Below are 27,379 nucleotides of genomic sequence, written 5' to 3' on the forward strand. Positions count from 1 at the left end.
TGAAGTGAAAACAAAGTCAGTCTTATTAGGTGGTAATAAGATGCCGTGCTAGTTTGCTCATTTTCATTTTTTTTCCTCTAAAAATATATATTTTTTTAAAGTGTGTAGAAATACCCACCTTGCACCATCTCCCCTGGCTTTAGAATTACTTTGCAAAAGCTCTCATTTCATTGGTGACCTTAGATTCAGAAGCCTCTATAAATACAAGCAAGGTGATGTAATTTAAATAGTAGAATTAAAGAGCACACTTACCTCACACAATCAAGCCATCTTCCACAATAGGAAACATTTTTATATTGTTTTACTTTCCTGGGTTCTGCAAGTTTCAAGATACTCTTGTTAATCAATGCTGTGACAAATTTACCAGCAGCATACCAAAGCATTTTTTATAAGATTTCAATAAACAATCAAGCCAAATAAGTATGAACATTGAAAGAAACATTTTCTTCTTGTCAAAAAAGAAAGTCAGCAGTGAGATCTGAGTGCAAATGTGGCTGCATAATTTAAACAGAGACCTGGTAAAGGCAATTTAAAGTATCGATGTATTTTTAATACTGAATGTTGTTTAATATGTGGTTTTATATGTACTTCTATTACTTTGAAACCTCAGCAACAGATGGTAAACAAAAGAGAATAATAAATGTGAATGTCATACAAGTTGTTAGTGCACTGCTTCTCAGCACCACACATTATATTACTACCAATGTTTGCACTGTGTTCAAGTGGCAGTGGATAGACATAGTCAGAAAATGGGCAAGATGTACCTTTGAAGATTTCTCCCTTGGCTTTGTATTTGCCAATTATAAGAACCTTTTGAAGAGCAATACACTGATCAACAAACATATCATCAGAATTTCCTTCTTTACCCTGTTCTGCTTTTCCAGAAACTGTGTGTTCTACTTAAAGCAATTGCTTCACATGCAATGGCCTCGAAAATATTATATAAGGTCATTCAGATCTGACAAACAAGAGCATTTCTTTTAAACTTTTAAAGGAATATTGCTGAGCATCTCCAAAATTTACCTAGTGTACAAAACCCTAGACTTAGTAGACAAATAGTAACAACACATTTTTAAAGAAACCAAACTCAGGGAGGAATTCTGTCTCTTTTTGTATTAAAAACCATTTACTGAATTTGTTTAGTAAAGCAAGCATCACACAATGCTTTAAAATTTTAAAATTCAGGGATAAAAGTTTACTTCCAAAAAGATGAATGGAAAATTGTGCTTTCAGACAGTAAAGTTATTTATCATACAGGGGGAACCAATTCATCTCACCATCAGATTCTGGGTAAATTAATGTACTCTCTCTCTGTCTCTCTAGATATATATTTATGTGCAGTTCATATCCAGGTCCTGCAAAAATCTAAAACTATGTGCTTCACTTCAAGTAGCAAAGGCACCTGTGTTATTGTCTCTTTTGGAAAATAAGGTGATCTTATGTTCTAGGTTTCCTGATGAAGAATACATTGTTGAGTGGATCTCTCTCTCCCATCTCTGTGCTGAAAGGCAGCACAAGCCCCAGGAGAAGGCAGCGCTGAACTCCTGCTTACAGTGGAAGAAGTTGCTCTGCAGGCTGCTCGGAGCGTTGGGCTTGTCACAAGGGAAACCGAACTGAACTGTGAAGCTGAGGGATAGTAACCAAAGGCTATTCTGGTGTGAGGATAAAACGGAGTCCTTCTAGCTCCACAAGCAGATGTTGCTACTGGATTGACATGTGGAGCCTGCTCCTGCTGGGGACAGGTAGAGTTTACCATTGGGACAGGCGCAGAGCTCATAGATAGTCTGGCGAGGAGCTGAAGAGCTGGGTGAGGAGGAGGAGGAGGAGAAGGAGGAGGAGGATGAAAAGGACCCCACTGGTAGATTTCCCAGGCGGATTGTATCTGCGTCTAAAAATATCTAAAAAGAGGGAGAAAAAAAGAATACATAAATTTCTATCAGCAGTGAGACATATTTTAAAGAAGTGCTTTGAGGCAGCTGTGATTTTCTAGAAATATATTTTAAATTTTAGAAATATTTTATTAGAAGTATTATAAAGATATATTAGAAATTACTCTTTTTAGAAGTAAAAAAGCTGTAGGCATTTATTGTTTTTCATCTCTGTGTAGTCATTTCTGCATTAATAGTCATTATGACAATATATGCAATTACTTCATCGACATGTTTATTCAGGTACAAATATTATTATTCAAAAACATTTAGACAAGATTCTTGAGTAGGTTGAGTTTTCACTTGAACATTTTATGATTAACATTTATTCATTCATGGCAGCAGCATATACTTGCTCTGGCAGAATTTGTATTTTAATAAGTGTGAAGTGATACTAAAGCACATTCCCCAGTGTGCTCCTGTAAGCAGTTGAAAATATGTGCTGAACTGTGCTAAATTGTAGGGTCTTAACAATAGCTACTTCCAGAGAATAATTAAATGAGGTTACAAAGACATATGCACAAAATAAAGAGCTTTTTTGACCTAAATTAAGAGGAGCAAAGATTTCAGGTTAGTCTTATTAAGAAGGCCATCAAGATATTCCCATTTGGTTTTGAACATCGAGTATGATTAAAAAATATTGTGTTTTTTTCAATATGTCTTGGAAATAACATGAGTCAGTATGAAACTGTAGATACCAGTAACATTAATGAATCTCTGTTGAGTTCTCCAATACTTATACTTACATTTGCAGAAAATGGCATGTCTTCTACTGATTCAAACATATGTGTCCAGCTGCTCAGATTTTTTTTTTAATTTTATTTTAAATTTATTTTATTTTAATTTATGGAAAGAGTAAATAAGAGCTAAAGTAAAACCAGTCATTATCTCAGGAGCAGACTAAGAACTTCTGGAAGAAAGGTAACAAAATGACATTAAGCTCTGGAGGCGACACTTGAAGCTTAGGAAAACGTGAGCTCCTTAAACACTTGCTAATGTTTTTTATACGTTATCTAAAATCAATGAAGCCAACTTGACATCATTGTACTGCAATATTCACAGTACATGTAAAGAACCAAAAGAAATATGGAAAATATTGCTTTTTTATTCTATAGGAGACAAGCATTATTTTATGATAAAATAAGTGGTATATGGCAGCAAAGCAGTGCAGAAGCAATACTGAGGTCCTGCCATAGAGAAGTCAGGAATAGCAGGCTGGGAAAAAAATAAAGTGTCTGGATAAAATTCCATACAGGGATTGATGCATATTCATGTTCCCATCCACAGCAGAAGCACTGTAAATGACTGGAATTATTGAAGGTAATATAGTCTGAAAGTAGCCCCAAACACTACAACTCCCCATCACTGTAAGTTCTCTAGCTCCCACAGTAATCATACTGTCGTGGAAGGAAATATTCACCAAAAGGGACAGAAAGGCAGAATCTCAGAGGCAAAGGTGACATCTGCATGTCACAATGCCTGCTTTAATTCACGTTGTGACTGACAGAGGAAGTGATCACAAAACTAAAATGTAGCGAACTATTACCTTTGTTCTGTAATTCACATAACAAAGGAATGATGTATTTAGACACAGAATGTTGCCTGGAAATTCCAGTATTATAGACCTGAGACAATTAGTAGTCACAACCCATGAAGAAATAACTTTTATGTAAGAAATGTGGATGGTGTTTGCAACACTTTAATAATGTTTTGCTAGATTACAACTGAAAAAAAAAAAAAGATTACACATGTTAAAACATTCATCTCAGCTAAGAGTAAATGTGAAAGCAACTGCGGCAAATATAATATGAAAACAAAATAACAGATGGGGAAAAAAGAGTTTAACAACAAACTAGAAACTAGGAACTGGTAAAATGTGGGAAGGAAACAAAGGACACAATAATGAATGGAGTGACAAATAATTAAAAGTACTCTTTCACTTCTCATATCAAGCAAAAACAAATGGTAACAGGTCTATTATTAAAGTAGTAACAATAGAGTTATCAATAGCATTGCATAAAAATCCAGTAGCATTTAACAATGCAAGGTCTGTGTAAGTATATCTTTTGTATTAACTAATGCTTAGCATAGTTCTGTGCTTGGAGAAAGATCAAAACTTGATGTCAGAACACGACTGTGATAAAATACTTTCAATTTCAACAGTAATTCAGCAGGATATTAAACTGGAGCCAGTAATGTCACAAACTTTTAATCAGCAGTTCTTGATAACTTTTAACAAATAGAGCTAAAAAAATCTGAGGGGCCTTTTGGACTTTTAATACTGACTTTCAGTAAGCCTTGTGCCATGCTTTAACGCCAGCCAGCAGCCATGTGCCACACAGCCATTCACTCATTCACTCCCCACCAGAAAGATCAGGAAGAGGTTGGAAGGGTAGAAGCTGGAAAACTCCTGGGTTGAGATAAAGACAGTTTAACAGTGAAAGCTACGTACACAAGCAAAGCAAAATAAGGAATGAATTCACTGTTTCCCATGGGCAGGCAGGTGTTCAGCCATCTTCAGGAGAGAAGGGCCCCATCATGCATAATAGTGACTTGGGAACACAAACATCAGCACTCCAAAGGCCCTTCCCCTTATTCCTTCTTCCCCCAGAGTATGGAATGTCCCTTTAGTCAGTTGAGGTCACCTGCCCTGACTGTGTCACCTCCCAGCTTCCCATGCACCCCCAGTCTCCTCCCCAGCACGGCAGGATGAAAATCAGAAAAGTCCTTGGGTCTGTGTAAGCCCTGCTCACCAACAACAAAAACATCTCTACATGATGAACCTTGTGTTCAGCAGAAATCCAAAACACACCCTCATACCAGCTACTGTGAAGGAAATAACTGTCCCACAACACAAAACCAGAACACAAAGCACAGCCCCGTACCAGCTACTGTGAATAAACACTCTCCCAGCCAAAACCAGCACACCTTGGTATACTAGGAATATCAAAGAAGAAAAGAAAAATACTATTACTATGGAAGCTGGAGACATTAGAATATCATACATGCAATAATAAAAAGCACTTCAATATAGAAGACAAGTGTGTAAGGCAACCCATCAAAATACAGGATGAGCTCTTTATACTTTTGGCAGATTGCGTGACTGACCATTTTAACAGCTTAGCTGTAGTCATGATGGGGAAGGTTCATGAGAAATCTGTAATACAAAATTAAATGGTTTCTAAAAGACATGTCTTGATTCAAACAAAAATTAACTCAAAAAATCAGAGAGCCTATGTGTCAGAGATCTGGCTGGAGTTAAATATCTTGAAATTTATTCTATTATTTGCTGTGAGCTCAATAATTTTTCTTTTTGTTTACATCAGGACAGCTACACTTCTACAGTCTATCAGTGCAGGTGTTCTGTAGTGTACTGCTCCAAGACTTTAATCTAGAGCACTTTACTCTGGTGTGCATTACAAAGTAGCTCAGTTATTTTGCTCATTAAATGAAATGATCTTTAATAAGCATAGCTGTGCAGGCTTTTCCATGGGTATTTACAAATTTCAATCTGTGATGTACAACAGTCCAGGTTTATCTGGTATCATAATCCAGCATGGTAGCTATCCAGGCCTGTCCCAGCATGCATCCCAGAACATCTGATGAGCAATGTGGGTACTAGGATATGGTGTCTGAGAAAAATAGAACTGGCTTCTTGAGAGGGTGATATCTGCTGCAGTGAGTCCAATTTAATCCCATCCCTATAGCTACACCCTGGTGAAGCCTGTGTTGAAGAGGATTAATAAAGATGGTTTAAAGCCAGTATTAAAATCTACCTTGTACATATGCTGTCAGGGTTATAAATGAGAGACAAAATTTAGAGATGCAACATTGCTATCTATTAGTTAAGTAGGAATCCAAATATACTGCCCGAGTAACCTTAGGAATTTCAGTGTACATATTTGAGGATATATGTTTTCTGTCCTCTGATCTGCTAAAACGGAAATTCATTGGCTGAAAAGTCCTCCAACACCAGCAAAACTTAAACTACTTACTGTTTTATATCTGATGTTATCAGGTGTTTAAAGAGAAGGGAAGAAGTGGCAAGAGAAAAAATTAAACAGTATGATGTTTCTAGGGAACACTGCTGCTAGATAATATGTACATGGTCTTTCTCTAATCTGTTTTGCTGTGAGAGGTATGAGATAAGCCACTTAATACCTCACATGCATCAAGGCAATATAGGCCAGTCATAGTCTTTCTGAGAGTCTCACTCCTCAGCAGATAATGAGGCACAAATAAAACCAAAACCTTCATTCATTCCTGAAACATTGAAGGAGACTGATGGACTGATTGCAAGATGAAAAAGGCAGCTGCTACTCAGAGAAATGTTATTTCATGGAGAGCAGAATGCTAGCAGCATCATGCTCTCTAAATACTTAAGATTTAGAAATCCCAGATCCCTGCTTTGTCATGTGCATCTTAATACAGAGAAAAATATATTAGCACTATATTGTTTAAAAGTAGATTTGATTTCTGACTAAAGAATCAAACTGAATCAGCCTAGTGTATGTGATAAGAATGGAAAAATGGTACACTTTTTATATACACTTTTTGCTAAAGAAGATCTGCCATTCTCCTGCTCATCAGACTGTATTGTTACTCTGAATATTGAGAAGGAAAGGGAGAAGAGGGAAAGCCAGAAAACATAGACTATCTACAAAACAAAGAACTAAACTGAAGGAGCAAACTTTCAGTGGGAAATATGTAGGCATGAGGTAAAAATATCAAATACTTGTACAAGCCTTCAATAAAGAGATATGAACCTGTCATGTATAAAATTCTCTAATGGGTCTTAGTCAAGACAGCAAATGACAGTTTAAGCTGACACACCCAAATTGAAAATTTAGGATTTATAGACAATGAAGAATTTTCTGTATCCATGAACTCTTTGACTAAACAGGCAACTCTATAGGGCTGCAAAGGCATATTTCAGGTCTAATGTAGATAAGAAACGGCAGGAAACTGGAGGAAGTGTGAAAGAAAAGATGGAAATCTGATAGGTGGGTATTAATCAACCAGTATGAGAAGACACTATAATGATGTCTCACTAAACTTTTTTGATTCCCTTAAATATTCAATCATTCTGAATTACAGGAATGCAAGGTTTGCTCTTAGTCTTTTTGCTATTCTCAGAAGCATCCTACAAAGAAGATTATACAGATTACGTCACTAGATTCAACTATATAATTTTCATATGTTGATGTGTTTCAATATTCAAGGTTAAGATGAACTATAGCATAAATTGAAGTACTTCAGTTTGCATGGACCATTTATTCTAACACTTATCTGCTGCTTTCATTAAATCTAAATGATAGTTCTGAGAAAAGTAACAAAAAGTCATAATGAAAAATTAAAATATTAACTTGATAGCATATATACTGGAAAATTTAAGCACATGGTGGCACAATATCTGGAACCATATTGGTCATAATGATAAATAGTTTTGAGGAATGGTTAAACAGTGAAATTAATGTAATGGCTGAAATAAAACTGAATATACTAAGCATTCAGAGAAGACCAAAATATCTAGTACAAACTGTGTTTTGAAAATGTATTCTCTACAGGGCTAGGATCAGTTGACCACAAGACAAATGGGACCTTCAATGGCCTGATGTGGTGAATATTCTCTTTCTAAAGGTTATACCTGGTACGCCTGAGCACAGCCACCCTGGCAGCATTGCTCCCATTCCCATCTCCATGTTATGACTACAACCACTGACAACTGGAAGGGATTTGAAAAATAACATATCCATACATTAAAAATAACACTATACATCAGTGAAGTGTACAGTTCATTCTTGAATGGAAGAATTTATGTTTTCACTCATCAGTACCAAAGAGATGTTTGTGAGGGTAAGGTTTCATTTTAAGGACAAATTTTTAATACACAAAAGTATATATTGGTACTTCTGAGTTATAACCCCAATACAATATATGGGTGCCTACTGAAGAAAAACACACTCTAGTGTATTTATTCTTTCTGTTATAGAAATAATTTTCAGTCTTTGCAAATTCATTAAATCTTTGATAGATGTGACTTCTTTGTGGTTTATGTACACAATCCAGAGAAGAAAATGTACTTGAAATATTTGTGCTTAATTTACAGAGTACAAAAACTTAATTACCATTTAAATAATCATTAGAAGGTACATTATATTAAAAATATATAATAAATTATTCATGGTCATTTTTACCTTTCTAATAAAATTTCTTATGATGGGAATCTTGAAAATTTAGTCATGAAAAAACATATTAAATATGGGTGTTTTCAGTTAAATTGCTTTGCTTCTGTATTTTTGATTGTGAAATGGTAGAGAACAGTGGTTTTTTTTCTATAAATAAATTACACATGAATAACTTGTTTGAAAATGAAAGTGTTGTTTTAAAAATAAGATGCATTTGATTTTAAGTATCTGTCAAAATACCCTAATAGAATTTTTAAGCCTATATTTAAAAAATACAGAAAGAATTCCATTCCTTTTCACTAATCTCTTTCTTCACAGAAAACAGTAAGAAGTCAACTGCTTAATACCATGAAAAGGCTTTGAAAACAATATGCAACACATGTATTAGATAATTTTTGGTGAATAAAGAGTGACTCTGAGGTCTAGAGCCTGCCATTGCTTATTGTCTTATGAACTCAATTCATGCATACAAACATTTAACTTTTTTTGCATACATTTCATCTCAGACAAACATAACTTGGTTGAGTTGAACTCATCTATGAAATATTTTTTTCTTTGATCAACCATTCCTCCATAGTTATGGCAAGCAGCATGTACAAGAAGGTGATTCAATTTCAGTGTATCTCCTTAATTTAAAAAGTCCCATTTCTTTTTTATTTTCTCTTTCAGAACACAAAAAACATCCACAAAAATGCCACCAAATACTTTAAAATGGTATAGTTACTTCAGCTTACAAGTCAAGATTACTACAGTTTTATTAAATGTTAATAAATCTTAATTATTAATCTCTCTGTTAAATGCATCTCCTGGATTTAGAACTGGGTAGGATTATAGATCAAATGTTAGCTCTATATGCATTTGTTAGGCTCTACAAAATAATATTGTCTGTGTGTTTCATTAAATGTGCTGTGCTAAAACAGTAAATATAAACTTGGCCTCTTGTCTGCCACACTGATTTTGAGTAAACTTTGTCTGTTAAAGGATATTGCTCATTTTTAATGTGACAGCTATAAGCCTTACCATAATGAGGGATCAGCCTCATTATGCCAGACACAACAAAATATACTCTACAAATGATACTATGATAGAGTGCAACTTGACAGGGAAATACAAGGACATAAAGAGGTAAATAGGAAAAAGGTCATAGACAAGGTGATTAATTTGAATACATTTCTAAAAATGAGAAACCTCTGTACATCTTTCTCCTTTTATTGACTCAATCCTTGGCAGTCAACAGGATGCAATGAAAGTGCAAAGCAGAACTTGCACAGAAGCTCCTTGGAAAGACATATAGCAGCTGCTCAAGATTCCTAAGAGCTGAGCCTGCTCAGCAGCCTTCTGCTTCAGAGACTGCTGCAGCCAATACCCCAGAGTGCTGGGCAGCCTGCAGAGGGGCCTGGGCAGGCTGGAGTGATGACAGAGAGAAACGTTCTGAAATTCAGCAAAGTGCAGGGTCCTGCAGCTGGGGAGGAGTGACCCCATGCACCACCACAGGCTGGGATTGACCTGCTGGAAAGCAGCTGCACAGGGAAGGACCTGGGTGTTCTGGTGGACAACAAACTGTCCACGAGCCAGCAGTGTGCCCATGGGGATGAGAAGGCCAATGGTGTCCTGGGGGCATTAGGAAGGACAGTGCCAGCAGGCTGAGGGAGGGGATCCTGCCCCTCTACTCAGCCCTGGTGAGGCCACATGAGGAGCACTGTGCCCAGCTCTGGGCTCCTCCAGTGGAGGGCAACAAAGATGAGTGAGGGATTGGAACATCTCTCTTGTGAGGAAAGGCTGAGGGAGCTGGGCCTGTTCAACTTCAAGGACAGACATCTGGGAGGGGACCTCATCAATATCTATGATATCTGCACAAAGGGTCTCAGAGAATGGATCCAGGATCTTCTTTGTGGTGCCAAGCAACAGGTTAAGAGGCAATGGCAGAAACTCTCTCACAGAAAATTACACCTAAATGTGAGAAGGAACTTTACTGTGTGGGTGAATGAATACCGTAGCGGACTGCCCAGAAAAGTTGTGGATTCTCCCTCACTGGAGATACTCAGGAACTATCTGGACACAATCCCATGTGTTCCAGAATGATCCTGCTGGAGCAGGGAAGTGGAACCAGATGACCCATTGTGATCCTCTTCCAACTTGACCCATTCTGTGATTCTGGATGGTCAAAACTATTACAGTTAGTTGTTAGGCCGATGTGTGGACACCATCAAACAGACCTTTCAGTTTGCTGTCTTTACACAGTTATGTGTTTCAAGTCCAACTTGAACATTTTTATGTCTAGTAAAATAAAGTATCTACAGAATTCAAAATTGATTTGTACTTTTGCATTACACTCTTATTTGAAAAAGCTGTAGTGAACTAGCAGTCATTGTGTTAAATTTCTAGACAAGAAATGATCTTTTTCTTCGTCTGTGAACTAGTGGATTCAGCTGTAGCCTGGAGCTTCACATTTCACGTTCCTTGTAAATGACTTCTGCTTTAAACCATTGGTTATGGTTTATTTATAGAATAATACATAGTTCATAACTAAATGCCAAGTTATAATTGAATCAAAGGATTCTGCTGATGCCTTGGCTCACAAGGGTGCAGCTCAAGAGCTTTAGAAAGGGCAGCAGAATCTGAATCTAAATTACAGCCGCCAGTATTCAGTCTGGGATCACACACTATGATGCGTAATAAGGCTAAAAGGATTATTATAATACTGCAGTAAATAAAAAGAAAATGTATCAAACAGCAGAATTCAGAATGCTTGCAGAGGCATTCAGTTTGTGATATGGGAGGCTAAAGATTATACTGCATAGAAATAAAGCTAGAGGAAAAGTATTTCATAAACACATTTATGTTCTTAAAAATATTCTGAAGTTATTATTAAATAAAAGGAAATTTTCATAGTCAGTAAATGCATAATGCTCTGTAACATGGCTATAACTAGTTGATTTCAGGTGCCACATTTTCTGTCATAATAGGGCAATAACTTTGCTAGAGAAAGAAAATTTGAATTCACATATCTTTGATGAGTTTTTGAAAAAGCTTTCAAACATTAAAAAATTAAATTTCACTAACTAGAATAAAAATGGTACAAAAACCTTTGCATGTCTTTCTAGTACAAATTGTCTTATTGTGAAAATGGTTCACAGATCCAATTCACAAAGATAACACTTTATTTGTGGAGGAAACCTGACTTATAAGGCATTCAATTCTTAAGCTAAAATGATTATTTTTAATCCAGATACTTTGTCATTTTAGAATGTGTTTTCTTAAAAATGAATAATGATAAAACCTTTAAGCATTCTTTTGTACTGTCTGCTAATGTGGTTTATCTGTTGGGCTGTAAGCAGGAAAAGCAATCAATATTTTGTTGTGTAGATATTTAATCCATCAGATGTTTACCCTGGTTCCTCTTACCAGGCTGCAATTAATCCAGCAATTCCCTAACGGGGCCATAGTAACTTTGCACAACAGCTAATGCTCTGGTGCCTGTCATGTGCCTTCCTAAGTGTTTCTGCATTTTCCTCTGAACCTCTCCAGTGGAAGAGCTTCAACAGTGGATTGTCGAGGCATTGGTCAGACTGCAGAATAGAATTTCTCTGTGGATTTTCACTGCAGTTAATTTCAGATCTTATTGAAATTGCAAGCATTAAAGACTTTGAACTTTGTCAAATGTATATTTATTGAACACTTCATTGGGAAGATTGGAGAAAGGTTGGTAATTTGTTTTCTGATAATTTTCAATCTAACATCTTTGTAGGAAATCACAGATGTGCATAGTCTTATCACAGAGAAAATAATAATTTTCAATAAGAAGGTCAGAAAAGTCAGATTTTCACTAGCATTTTTTTCTACAAAACATTTAATACTGAATTGAATTCCAGTTCTGAATAAAACATAATATAGGCATTATATTTTTTCTTGGATTTCCATTGTCAAAGTACAACTGAGGTCATAGGACATTGTTTCCAAAACTACTTTTCCAACAAGATATAGTAAATACATAAGAAAAATGAGAAGTCATGCAATTAAATCGCAATGTTGATCTAGAAAAAAAAAACCTGACGGATCCATAGATAAAATATTTGCATGAAGAGGTGTATGACGCAAAACAAAGAGAATATAGAAACAAGCATTGCCTAAAGAATAATGGGAGAGTAAGGAATGGTAACAGTCTTTCTGTTGGCTTCTCTTTTTTTAACTTTAATTTTAATTCAAGTTTTACTTTTCCCCTCTGGCACTATTAAAAAGAGAAAGAACAAAGAAATACATTCTATTTGTAAAATTTATGCCTATAAATTTAGGAAACACAGTAGATTTGGCCAGGTAGGGACTTATGAAAGGGAAACAAGACAGGTTACTGGGAGCTCTAGACTCAAAAATACTCACAGAAGGGACAATGATGAGGTAGGACAATATCTGCTATTAAAAGAGGATTCGATTTTTTTACTTCTATCTCAGCAACGCTAGGAAACAGTAAGAGAGGCGGTAAGTAAAGATGAGAGACTGGGGAAAGAGCTGATTTTGGAGAAACTCAAAAATAAGGTGGGGCATGTGGTATGTAAATATTTGAGACTCTGAATTAGGAAAACATAGTGCTTTAATTATGCTGTACAGATACTTGCATCAATAAAAAAATGTTACCAAAATGTTATTTTGATGCACTATATTGGCCAAAATGTTCCTGTCTGCACTGTAATGCAGAGTGTGCATTCCAGGGAACTATCTGCCACAGATGTGAATGTTGGTTTTTTTTTGGTATTGTCTATGTTGGATAGTATGTAAAAAGTCTAGAAACATTTGGTAGAGAATACAAAACACAAACACAAAAGGCAAAAAATTTCTAAAGAGCTTCATTCACAGTGAAATATTTACATTACAAACTTCCAAAAGTGCTGTACTGTAGCAAACCCCTCTGAGAACAATTTGAAAATCTATCAATTTCTCCAAAGTGCTTAATAGAAACCTGAGAGCTCTTGATAGCCTTCAACAAGATCTTTGCTTTTTCTTTTTAATGTTATATCATTTCATGGTCTAAAGATGAAAGGACTCCCATACCAGCAATCTTTCATGCATTTCTGAAATGTATAGATTATAGTTACAACAAGTGACTCAATTTTGAATCATTTGCATGTGTTCACACAGGTTTACACATGAAGAATTTTTACCAAAGTCGTTTTATGTCAATTAATTATCAGTGATCTCTGAAACACGACACTAATGAAACAGGAGAGAATTTATGATGGAAGTACTCTGTGTCTCTTACAGAGGTAGTAAAAGATGAAGGAGTTAAACCACAGGTAGAGCAAATTTGATAAACCTCTTATTCATGGTTTAATGATGCATTAATCTAAATTAATCCAAACTTCTCTGTTTTATTTTGACAGATTAATCCAAGTTATTTTTACCAGTATCATGTAACCAACTCTGTTTCCATGGAAGATTTTTCTTTGATTCTTAATTTACAAGTAATTCTGATCTGTATCAACTAAGTTTATTTTCAGTGTGAATGAAACTTACGGATTCAAATATTTGTAAAATAGGAGAAAAGTATTAATAGCTGAACAAGCTAAACCAAAATTACTTTAACAAAGGCAAATGCAGAATACTTTTCATGTCGTTTACCTTGCTGCTGAATAAACCCTCCTCACATTGGTTGTGTTATGCTGGGCAGAGCTGTAGAACATTTCTCTGCTGGCTGAACTTACCTCCCCTTCTGTGGACTGCAAGTGCAGTTCTTTCCTACAGGTAGCCTTTAAGTCTCCTGCAGCTGCGTTGACTTGCACTCCTCTGGGTGCTTCCATCACCAAAGATCTAGTAGGAGATTCAAGTCTAAAGGACAAAAACAATCACTGAGCAAAAAATGCACTGAATTTGACCACCAAAAACTCCCCAGCCTCAAAACCCACCATGCAGGTAGATATTAACATATTTTGAAAGGTAACAAAGAAAAACCAGATTATATGTGGGATTCTATGACTGCCTTTTATGACACAGAGAAAGAAAAATGTTAAGCATTTAAGAATATACTAATATAAACTTATCTGCTTAGTGATGCTTTCTGACACTAGCACTTAATGCATCCAACTGTACTAATACTGAAATATAGGTACTTGAGAATCTGCACATTTCTGTTAATGCTTCTGTAATGAGAGTTTAATATGAAAATCTTCTTAGTGACTGATGACAAATGTTTAATAAAATAAAAAGAAAACAAAACCTTTAAATATTTTAAATTATGTGAAACTGGTTAAAATTACTTTGTCATGACAGACTCATTCATGTTTTGGGTATGTTTAGCAGCTTCATGTACGGAGGGAAGAAAAGAAAATCTGTTATGTTGCTATTATTGGGGGGGGGTATTGTATGGCTTTTCTGTACTCCAAAATACTCAATATGTTCATATAACCCCATTATAAAAGGGTTAAGACACATAACTTGGTATCTTTACTCAAAGCAATTCTTGTTCTACTGACAGTCTTTCTGCTTCTCACTCCCCTATGCTCAAGATCCTCCATCGACCTTAATGCAGGGCTATGATACTTTCCTAGCTGTGCTTTCTCACAGTAGTGCAGAGATTTCTCTTGAAAGGGAAGTACTAATGCAATGCTTTTGTAGAAAACATGCTCACATGCTGAATAGGGAAAATGACAGGATAAAAACTGTACTGAACTAGGAAACAATTCAGATTATGATTGTGTTCAGTTGTAGAATTATTGTATAGCACATAAGGGAGGGAGACAAAATTTTTAATCTGTTTATAACTTAGTAATATAATGACAGGACCCAGTTCCACTTTACCTGAACAAAGACTTTTTGTAAGATGAAATATGTTAATAACAAGAACGTCTAGAGTGAGTAGATTGAAGAAAACACTGTTTTTTCCTCCTCAGCAAAGTGGTCATAGCTATCCAAGAATATAATGAAGTATTAGATGTATAATGAATTTGGCCCAGAAAAGCCAGATAAATTTTGTCAAGCAATGGAACAAGAGAATTTAAAAGTATTTTAACTATTGCATTTTTTAAGTACAGAGAACAGCACCATATTACCATTTTAAAACCAAGGTGCCACATTTAGATGCAAAGAAAGTCGCTGAGATAGTGCCTGTGAAACATTTGTTTGTTGCATGTCACTGACTCAACAGGGAAAGGAAAAAAAAAAGAAATGGAAAAAAAAAAGAAATGGAAAAGAAAATAAAAACAAAAAAAGAGAGAAAAAAATTTATTCAGCAAACATTTAGATAGCGATATGAAAAAAAAAATTACATGGGATGCATATAGATAGGAGCAATAGAAAAATATCTATGTCTGCTACTGCTAGGGCGTTTTCTTTCCTTTTTTTTGATGCTTTGTAGGGAGAAGTTGATAGAAGGTTCTGCAGTTCTTTGTACTGGGGAAGAATCTAAATATCATGAATTATTTTATGACATACACAAGTGCTTTTCAGGTGCTGATTTGTGAACTTCTGATGGCTACAGCACGGCAGAAAAAGGACTTCCAAAATATTTTTTAAATTATGTAAATTATAAATTATAGAAATTAGGTTTCTGAAAGTACTCCATTGCCTAAATGAGGTTTTACCTTGAACTTAAAAGGAAACTGAATGGTATAAATGTTAAATGATTTTATTCTTCCATTCCATATTTTTCAGCAGCTTATCATTGTGATTTATAATCTAATTTACAGGAATATTAAGATTTATTTCTCCATGGTTTCAGATGCCATTTCATAATCATAAAGACAAAAGTGTTCTTAGCTACATTTATTGCATTGAATTCATGTGTCTTAGCCAAGCCAAAAATATTTCTGGTTTCATAACACCCAAATCCCTCAGACCTAACTAAAACTTTTCAGCAGGTGGACAATTAAAATCTGTTTAGGAACATCCATCAAGAAACTATGGCTTTCTTTGAAGAATAAACTTTTGTCAGTGTATAGCTTAGAGTTGTTTTGTCTAGTTTCATCACAGTTTTTTTATTAAGTTCATTAGCATAAATGACTTTATGTTTGTCTAAAAAGAATATATTTGGATAATTATTTTCTCAACTTGAAAAGTTGATAATTACAGCCTTCTCCACACCACGTAGAAGAAAATTTTCAGACAATAGAGATTCTTAGCGGTCTTTGGAAATCAAATAATGTGGTAGAAATGTCAAGGAGTTACTAACGATCATCAAGACAGATTTTAAACCAACACCCATCTATTAGTAAAACTGAATGCCTAAATCTGTTTTACAGTTCTTATTTACTTTTCTTATTGTTATTCTCTGTCTGATCTGCATCTGAAAAGAGACTGCAGTATGCTGCTGCAAATGCAAAAGTCTATACACGTAGATTATTTCCTCAATGTTTTGAGATAAATTAGGTTTGATAAGCAGCTTCTTTATCATAATTTTTCTTTGCCATATTTCTGATACCTTTAACATCTACTATAAACTCATTGTAACACTCCACATTGTAATGCTCATCCCTCCAAGAAAAAGTGTATTATTATAATAGCATATGGAGAATTTGCTTCCTTTCAGATTTACTGATGGCCTGTCACAGTGGCATTTACATCTGTGAGTGAATCCTATTCATAAAATTACTTTTTCTTTCCCAAACAACAAACTTATCTCATGGAGAAGGTAACTACTGCTATTATTAGACAGAAACTACAGAACTGTAGGAAACACAAAAAGGCTTTTTAAAAGAGTTTTTAAATAGTATAATTGGTCAATTTGCTATATGTGATGAAGCAAGATGATCTATACATAGCAGATAAGGGCTTTTTCTTCTTAATTATCAGTGGTTAATTTGTGAAAAATGATAAATTTCATAAGATCAAAGCCATAGGAATTTGAGCTGAAATAATGAAAGAACTATTGCTAGAAAAGGGAAACTTTTAAAATACCTTGAATATGTTCCTTTGAAGGTATTAAAATATTTCTCATCAGAAATGCAGAAACATTTTTTCTTCATTTTGTATTTTCTGTTTACAAGCTGACCTAGATTGTATTAGGCAAAAATAATTTAAAATATGAACCAAAAGAAAAGGTTTCTTTCTCGGTTTTAATCAATATTTTAGATTTATTTCTTGCATATCCCTCATACTCACATGGGATATAATTTATCTATGTTATTTTTTTTTCTGTTGGCTCATGGAAAGAATTTCTTAAAATAGAAGGAAATAGGAGATTCCCCTGTGCAGAAGCAAATAATTTATTTGCTTTGTGTCTATTTAAGCCCTATATCCAACCCATGCTACTTAGTAAAACAACTGATATAAACCTCTACCAATACCTTATTGCTTATACTATTTACAAGGTTATACATGCACCTTTTACAATATATATATAAAAGTAACTAAAAATATTTTTATACATTTACATGTATCAAAATATGCACTTCAAGATGCATATGAATCATTGCCATAATATTTATATTTCTTGAAGCCGTTGTATTCTGATGCTTTTAATAAATTATTATTATTATTATTATTATTATTATTATTATTATTATTACTATTACTATTATTATTACTATTATTATTAGTACATGGGTAGATTTGAAGGCCTCAGCATTCTTAATATTGTTTACTGATCATCATATTTTCTTTGTTAAGAAGCAAAATTCTCATACTTTCATGGGAAACTTACTTTTATATATGTTAAAACCTAATCTTGGGCATGATTTGTCTCTAGATTTTTGACAACACACACCACTCTTAAGTAACAGAGAGTTAGATAAGCGTTTCCTGAAATTAATTTTGGCCTGAACCAATAAATATTAGCCTATTTTTTATCCCAGTTTCCAATTGTGCAACTCATGGATGATAAAATTAAACAAAGAGGAAACTTTCATGACCTAAATCAAAATAGAATGGCATTCAGTACCGCATTTCGTGTTATGTCCATGCTCTGCATGTCACTGACTTTGGCATGTGTCAGCATGCCCTTATTATAGCTTCTAAAATTCTCACTAACCTACAAATTCACTGGGCTCAAAGATGAGTTCTAATTGCCCTGTACATGCCAGAGATTTAAATTCAATAGGTCTGCATTGTCATAGCAACACCTGAAACCACTGAATATTTTAATGTTATTTGGCATAGATGATAACTCAGAAAAACAATTCCCCACATACGGAAGTAAAGAATCTCTTCTGAGAGTATAAAAAAATATATATTTCTTACTGAGGAGAAATAAAAAGAAACAAAAGGTCATTGAGGAGTTTTTCAGAAGTGGTGTTAAAGGAATAGAAAGAGTTCTAGAAGAAGTATCAAGGAAAAGTGAGAAAGGCTGGAAAAAGCAAATATTTACAAAAGTTTGACTAAATAAGCAGGTGATAAGACTAAGGTTAAAGAGAACTTAATGCATGATTTTGTCCTAGCATGGATGAAGGCATAGTCAGAATAGCTAAAGACAAGAAAGCTATCCAAATCAGATGTAATATTAAGAAGAAAACAAACCAAAAACATAAGTGGCATCTCAGGTAGTAAAAAATCCTGCAGTCATAAGTCAACTAAAATGCAAACCTTTGAAATTAGTAGAAATGTAAGGTTTAGAACATGAGCTTTTATTTCTCAGAGAAATACCAAAACATGCTTGAAAGTCTAAACTTCCAGGCTGTGAGAAAAAGTTCTGGATATGAGACAATCCAAAATAGTTGCTTAAGGAAAGGTATGAGAAAAGGATTTTTCATAGTCCTCACAACTTAGAGCTAACCCATTCTACCCTAAATGTTTCCCTTTGCATTTTCTTCCTTATTTTTATTCTGGCTTGAATCCCTTTCCATACATGCCCTGCCTTTCTGCTAAACATTCTTACATGAAGTTTGTCTTTACAGAAATAGCTCCATTACCTGAGTTGTCTTTCAGAATATATTTTCTTAAAATAGAAATCCTTCTTGTCAGAAAGAGATTGAAGCAACATGCCCACAGAAAATGCTCAAGTGCTTGTCAAGATTTAGATCTGAAGATAAAGTGCTTGGGGGAGTCTGAAGAGTCTCAGTTTTGAAAACCATTAGTTTCCTGTGATTAGGAAGTAACAGTCCAGACCACTTGTAATCGTCTAATTGTATTTTCTATATTGTTTCTCTAAGGGGTCTTAAGCTGATATAAACAGATCTATTTTAGCTGAGGCAAACTGTGACATGGCTTGTTCCACATTTTGAGAAAACAGCATCTCATGGAAAATTATTCTGCTGAAAATCCTGACAGGTCTGCTTCAAACTCTGCAGATTAAGCATAGCAGATACCTTGGAACAGATTTTCCAATGGCCCATATTTGGATTATATTCAAATATTCCAAGAAAATAAAAGAAATCAGTCAATCATAAAAAATAAAATCAGAAAAGGTTTGGTGAGTTTACTTTCAGTCATTTTTTAGGACAACTGCCAAACTAGAGAGATATTTTTACTTTCTGCAATACAAAATTGAGCAGTAGATTTTGAAGAAGTCAAATAGCTTTTAAAATTATTTTGGCAATGAATTCAAACAAAAGATAAAATGTAAATTGCACGATAAGACATGTAAAATCATTCATTCTTCTCTGTGGTTTAAAGTTATCTTTGGAGTTCTCTGTATAATTATAGATATAAGCAATAGGAGCTGTTTGGTGGACTGCAGCACGAAGAGTTTCATAAGCTCATGTATTCCCTGTAACTTCTCAGCCTCCTGGTTCTTATATCCAGTCTGTATGAGCTCCAGATCCTTTCTCTGGCTCTGACATTGCGCTAAGACAAGAACCCAAACCACACTTCTGCACTCACAACCACAACATTGCTGCAAGCTCCATGCACTGCACATGCCAGAGCCTTCACCTGAACTGAAGCAAGATGTTGCAGAAGCTGAGGGTATACTGGAGCCATGTGTATTCAAATGGGTAAAGCAGGAATTACTAGTACTGTCAGCTGATCTTAGATGGGCGCCAGCTTTCAGAAGACACAGAGAAACCTAAAGGTCTTCCGCCTTGTATGAAACTGCCTAACTGCTTCAGGAACTCTCAGGGACATAAGAGGAGAGAATAGACAGACACAAAGCAAATTTAAGAAGCCTTGTTTTCTTGTGAAAGTGGTTAAACAGTATCACTGAAAATGGAGATACTCCCAGAAGGGAAAAGGAGCAGCTGGAGTGAGGAAAAAATCTCCGTGGAGAAATTTGGTATAAGGACAGAATGGGGAAACTAAAGATTGCTCAAATGGAAAAAAAATAAAAGGTAGCCCTTCTTAGTAATGTATTAATAAGCCTGTTCACTTAGAATCAAAAGAGAGATATGAAATGAAAATATTATGTATGTTACAGAAGCATTACTTAATGACATATTGTACAACTTTTATGGAATGTAAGTAGTATAAAAAATCATATTTCATCAGAAAAACTACAGCAAAATGCAGGTATGGTGGTATGGTGAAACAAGACTGTACTTAGAGTCCAAAGCATTTCAGAAATGAGTTCTGGTATCTCTAATATCTCCTGGGCATGGAGCACTGTTGCTCTATTTAAAAAGGTAGTAAAAATTTCTACCCATAGTGTCTGTGAGAATGAAAATCTTGAACAAATTGCGGGCTATTGGGCCTAGTCCTAGGCTGGACCTATGTGAAATTCAAATTAATTAAGTGGCAGCTTGGATCTTGAAGCAGTGTAAAAGCAACCACAGTTGAAACAAGCCTTGCAGGAGCCAAGGGCACAGAGGAGGGCATCTACTGAAACCTTCACCATCTCCCTCTGACACTCTGAGCACTCACTGGCCATGCCTGCTGTTAGATGTGATGCAGCTTCATGTAAACAAAGATCCTTGTCTGCCTTCACAGTAATTGCAGTGTGAAGTTGCCATGTCTTTCATTAACCCAGCACTGGGCAAAAGCTTTCTACTGCTACAAGCTTCATGTGGCTTTTCAAATGAGACTGATTGGGCAATATATTTACTCTCATAACCCTGCGCAGGCTGAGACAGCTGTGCTTGGAGCCCATCTGTGGGTTCCTGAAGGCATGAGATGGCATAATCATAAAGCAAATATAATCATAAGCCCATCAGAAAAGGACCTGGAGGTGTGGGTGACAGCAGCTGAATGTGAGCCAGCTGTGCTCATGTGGCCAGGAAAGCCAATGGCATCCTGGCCTGTGTCAGCATTGGTGAGGCCAGCAGGAGCAGGGCAGGGATTGTCCCCCTGTGCTCAGCACTGGAGAGGCCACAGTTTGAATCCCGAGTCCAGTTCTGGGCCCCTCACTACAAGAAGGACATTGAGGGGATGGAGCGAGTCCAGGGAAGGACAACGGAGCTGGGGAAGGGTCTACAGTGTAAGACAGGGGAGTGCTGAGGGAGCTGGGGTACTTCAGCCTGGAAAAAAGGAGGCTCCAGTATCCTAAATTAAGCATATGAAACTCAATGGATTTTTCTATCTCTTGTGTTATAGTAATATTTTTATCCTTCATATCTTGGTTCCTGCTAGAGCCGTTTCCCTTTCCATTGTCAAATATAATCATCATCACTGAACACTAAAGCAAATTATTCTTTCAATTTAAGAGCCATACCCAGATTCATTTGTTTCTACTCTGTCCTGTCTGCATAGCAATTAGAACCTTTCATTACTGGCTTTCTTCTCTGTTAACTTCAATATTTAAAAAAATTATATACATACACACATATATACACAAACACACACATATATATAAATGTATATAAGGCATATTTAAAAAGAGAAGAGCATGTGTTTTTAAAAGAGAAGCTTAAATGTTGGAAATTTTTAAAATTTTACTATATCCATACCTATTTTTGTATGAACATGTATGTTAAAAAAATATTTTCAAAAGCTAGTGATAAGACTAAGCAAACAATATCCATGTCAATATCCATGCCCAAAAAATGAAATAACTAACACAAACTATGAAAAAAAAAAGTAATTATTTCTATTTTGTTAAAAAAAGGTACTGAAAGTAACTAGAATCTGGCATCATTAAAACAGCATAGGAAGGGAGACGGGTTCTTTTACTCTGCTGCATCCAGTTTTTGATTAGGTTTTGTTTATTATTTGATGTTTGGCTCAAAAGAGATGACAGAGTAATGGAGATTTTGTCACTCTCAACATGCTCAGATGACTAAAAAGTTAAGGTCAAAATTTGATGTGTTTTCTGGCTCCAGGCTTTTACAAAATATAATATTCTGACCTATTAGTAAACCATCCCTTAAATGTCACTAAAGGTGTCTCTTACAAACCAGCAGACAATTCTGAATGAACCAGACCTCCTCTGCAAGACAGGAATATTTTTAATTCTTAGCAGAGGTAAAGTAGAATCCAACTATCTTGCACGGTTCCTTGCCACTTGATCAATTTTCATCTCATTATTCCCAGCATTAGCTTGCAGGATTAACTGATTGGGGTGTGGTAGGCATGACATAGAAGAGAAAATTTTTTTTTTAAATTTGAACTTGTAGTTATCTCCAGAGAACAACAAAAAATAATTCATCCCCTTATTAAGGATGTTATTGAGGGCAAAGTTATCTGCATTTAACTACTCTCGGTCTATTTTGTGCATGGATATTGCCTATTAGTGCACAGTATTTTAATGCACTATTGGCCTAAAACCAGTATTTGGGGAATATATTGGCAGTTTAGTTTTCCTAACTGTGTTCCTGTGAGAAACAGTAGCGAGAGAAACAGGAAGATTAAATTATTAAGATATAATTCATTTTCTAGATTCTAATGCATGATTCTTTTATGCTACTTATCCCAACTAATGAAAGTCATCTTTAATTAATTTTTGGGATTTGACCCAAAAGCTTTCACAAAGGATTGTATAACAGCACTGCCTGAAAGCAAAACCTTTCTAGCAATTATTTGAAAATGCAAGAAAGGAGAAAGATGTGACTCAAATGGTTGGACACATAGGAATTAATTACACTAGTACTCAACTCAAGTTTATTTTCACACAATACACTTTTAATAGTAAATATTAAGGGATCTTCTCTGTATGAAGACCTTAAAATCTGGCTATAGAGCTAAGAGTGTCTGAGGCAAGGTTCAGATATGTGGAGCTAATGTGAATCTGACTATATTTTTGTCTTCCTGCCCATGATGGATTAAACTAAAATCCCAGGAATTACTATGATCCTTGTGGGTATCAAATTCTTAGACCAAATTTTCTATTTATCCTTCATTCAGAATAATCAAGGTGGTCATTATTCCATTTTTTTAAATCCAGTAGTCAATCATTTTACATACACAAGTCTATGAGTAGCTTTCCAACATATTTCCGCTTTTATTTGGGAGAAAAGAGAAAAAAAGTCCGAGGTCTGTTAATTGGCCACAAATGTATATTCCAACATGAAAAATATGGGGTGATTTATACTTTAATTAATGATCTAATATATATTCCATTATCTTTCAGCCCTGTATACAATAATTCTCATAGTCTACTATATCTGCACCAATGCACTGCAATTTGCTGTCAAATTGCATTCAGTTGTGTCCACTGAAAAAAATGAATAATGTTTATTCAGCAAACTTTCTACACTCCCATTCCTTATTATTAAGTTTAACCAAAGACACAGAGATGCAGCACCTGGAACAATACTCTAGGTGATTTTAGGACTGCCATTATTGGACACCTTAGGTAAGTTTATTCTAAAACATTAGAAAGTAATAGGATCCAGACCAGCCCTATGAAATGTCCTAATAGTAATTGTCATAATTTTTAAATTACTAAATTGACTTGAGAGTTTTAAAAAAGAATATGACAAGAATCCAACTAATATAGAGGAGCACATGTGTACAAAAACTTGCAGAACATAATATGAACTGAATATATTAAGAATAAATCACTTACAAGTAAGTTAAAGTTACCTGACCCAACTCCAAGGGCATCTGTTTCTTCACTTTTTTGAATAAGTGGTATGGGTTAAAATAATCATTAATGAGAGGGCAGAAATCTGAATGCCAAATGCTTACTAATTTAAGTCCATCTTGGAAAAATTAACTGAAGTTACAGCGGAGTTGAAATCATTAAGCAACAATAGGAATCATGGCAATGAATAAAGACAAAAGACAGGAGGGTTGAATGACCCATGTGTGAATTTCAGAAGCAATATGAGGTGATTTTAACCTAACTTAAATTAATCCTGAAGACAGAGGACTATCTGTTTTACCATATATTTTCACTCATTATTTATGATTAGAAAGAAGTAGAGGAAGCAAAATTACTGGTCCCCTGAAAAAAAAAAAAGCTTGTTATGTTCCTTTGATTTCTGCTGAACTTCCTCTGATTAGAGATCATATCACCTTGGTGATTGTCACTAATAAATGCCTTTAAAATTATTTTCCACAAAGGACTGATGAGAGCCATGGAAGGGGACAGAGATTTTTAAGATAGAAATCCAGTGAGTGGTATCCTCTGGAAGAACCCAAAGCTATACATTACTTTAAAATGTTTGGTGTAAATGGTCAAAAACAATAATTTACTTCACACACTCCATGTGTAATGGTCAAACCTCGCCAATGATTTCTGCAATATTGATATTGGTCAGTGCCTTTGCAAATGTAAGGCTGAGAATTTAACCATTCTTTTCTGCAGCAATCAATCAGAAACACTTCTGGGCAGGTAAAGAGATAGTTATATGTTCAAAATGTTCAAAAATCACAGTAGAATTGAGTCCAAAGCCTATATTGTTTCTCACCAGTTCTGCTGGGAGTAACATGAGGAAGGACCTTTGATTTTCTGTGATTCTCATTATGAATCACATCTATATAAATCACAGATTAGTACTTAGCAGTGCACATACATGCATTTCAAAAAAAAAGCTTTCATTTTACACTTTTCCAAGTTTTCTTTTCCACAGATTCCCTAGTAAATTTTAAACTTAATCTTTTACTACCTACTTATTTCTCCACTTTGACTATATACAGAAAAATTTTACATTTAGAAATGTAGCCTCACTTGGTAATGAATTTTTAAAAAGGGTATGTGTTAGTATTAAAAAGTCCAACAACCCAGAAACATTGCTAAATGGAAAAATTTGGGACAGTTTACTTAACTTGACCTACATATTCTGTAACAGCTTATAAAAAATCATTACTGAATAATACTACACACACTGGACCTTACAAACACCTGAATATTCCAGTCTCTAGGGAAAATATATTTCTCAAGAATGCCACTATGGGAGGCAGGTCGTATATAAAAAGCACTATATTTTACATTTCATGCAAAGGGAGTTTGTGGGGGTCTTTTGACTAGTTAACAAAATGGAGTCTATAAGGGTTTTTGTATCTATGAGTCATTAAATAGGCAATATATATATTACTGTACAGATATTGTTCTTTGAGTCCAGACTTAATTTTTTTGGAGAATATTTGATTTTAAAGCAACTTTTTGAACAACACCTACTTGAGGTCTTGGGAAGGTTCTGCTCTGATATGGGGTGTCTCCACAGAGTGCCCAAACACTGCCCCTTCCGTGCCTAAAATACATAAATAAAATACAGTAAAATTACTTTGGAAAATAAAAACACATTGTAATATATGACCACAAATTGACACTATTAGGAAAAAATATCTGATAAAATCCTTTATTAATAATTTTAAATTTTTCTTCATATTTACATTTTCATTTCTATATCAAAATCTGGACCAACATCCTGTGAAGCTCTGGATTTCTGCTTTTACACATAGAAATCTGGAACACTTTTAGATCCAAATTTTTCAGAAATGGATTGGCTGAATGTTTGTCTCCATATTTTGGAGAACAATTATTTTACAGAGAATGGAAATTATATATTGGTGTGGCAAAAACGCAGTAGAGAAATATCTGCTGCATTTTACATTCTGGTTATTTTGATTACTTAAATTGAGATGCCAAGCATTTATAAGTTTTGCCTGAAGTTGCTGGCTTAATCTAGATATCTGACAGTTTCAGAGTTTCTTTCTATCAGATCTTTCTCAGTGAAAAATTTTATTCTCATGGAATGTTCTTTGTGTTGTTTTAGAAATGGACACTAAGGTATCTCCTACTGGGCATTTAAAATCCAGACAAAGAAAATGGATAGCAATTTTTAAAATCTGAATTTCTTCTCTATTGAATTTTGATTTATACTACCAGGTCCAAGTTGAATGTGGTAACTCCACAGTTTTCATTAGAGAAGCAAGAATTTTCATTGAGAAACTCCTCTTCAATTAAAAAAAAACAACTCTAGTATGAAGTTATTTCAGAAAAAGACAATTCTTTAATAAATTTTAAATGCATTTCTTGAAAGAAAATGATGGGGGAAACAAAAGACAAAAAAATAATAAGGATCTTTGTTCTTTGTTAAAATAATAGAAAACTCAAGAAATTTATATGTAGGGAACAGCACTACAAAATCAGCATTTCTCTTACCTCCCCCTTCTAAGGACTGAAGACATAAAGGTTATTTATAGCCTCACTTTACATTTAATTGATAGAAATAGCCTCTGTATGTTTTTAGGCATTTGAAATTTGCCTCCATTTTTTCACTCACTGACAACCATCATGCCTATCTTTGTTTACTGGTTTATCCAATGCCATTGTTTTGTCATCCACTTACATAAATTTTGCTTACCTTCTCTGAAGATGGTTTACTGGACATTGTGTAAGGCAAATAGCCTAGAACTAGGCAGTGAAAGTCTTTCCAACAGAGAACCTCCAGCAAAAGGGAAAGATCTCAATAAAAATGTGCAAAATGGGTAATGCATTTATCTTCTATCAAAATAAGAACAAGGAAACTGTCTGGGATAACTATGGCTCATTACTTAATATTCTTTAATTAATTGCTATATTTCAATAGCAGAAGGTTTCTAAGACTTGAATTCTGAATAGACCTAAAAGTATACCTACAATATCTCATGGTAGGTCTGCAAGAAGTGATCAGCAGAACACAGCCACCACTCTAATTGCTACAGTATTTTAAATACAATAAAGTATTTTCAATTTTTAAAATATTAAAATATTTAGCAAATTTTTTCAGAAAAAATGATGTCAAAGAAGATAGCTATTAGGTACTTTTACAGTTAACCAATGATATTTAGTTTCAAATCATTACCAGGATTTAAAAGCAGAATGAGGTTATAAATGCCAAAATGGTAACATTAGTTTTTAGTGTTAAAAGGAAAATAGCCTGAGAAAGAGGCAAAAAACCCCCAAGCTAAGCAAACTTTAACCTTGTAATAATTTTCTAAATTCCACCTTCATTAAAAGAAAACAAAATAACCAATCAACCAAAAAAAAACACCAACTCACCCCAACCCCAAAACTTTAATTGTACAGTAGTCTATTAGTATGGA

General features: G+C 34.7%; 1 protein-coding gene across 1 annotated transcript in view; it reads right to left on the reverse strand.

Moving 5' to 3' along the window:
• Positions 1 to 1,611: 1,611 nt before the first annotated feature.
• The window catches only part of SGCZ (sarcoglycan zeta), a 363,437-nt gene continuing 337,669 nt past the window's right edge, over positions 1,612 to 27,379 (reverse strand). Inside the window, exons 6-8 of the mRNA XM_054294674.1 lie at positions 25,470 to 25,542; positions 13,813 to 13,936; positions 1,612 to 1,898 (exon numbers count right to left, since the gene is read on the reverse strand). Coding sequence (XP_054150649.1) covers positions 1,680 to 1,898; positions 13,813 to 13,936; positions 25,470 to 25,542 — 416 coding nt within the window. The 3' untranslated portion in view covers positions 1,612 to 1,679. The remainder of the gene's footprint in view (positions 1,899 to 13,812; positions 13,937 to 25,469; positions 25,543 to 27,379) is intronic.

This window comes from Melozone crissalis, unplaced genomic scaffold, assembly GCF_028551555.1.
Source record: "Melozone crissalis strain CALT ecotype California unplaced genomic scaffold, PUWL_Pcris_2 ptg000006l_1, whole genome shotgun sequence".
Taxonomy (NCBI): domain Eukaryota; kingdom Metazoa; phylum Chordata; class Aves; order Passeriformes; family Passerellidae; genus Melozone; species Melozone crissalis.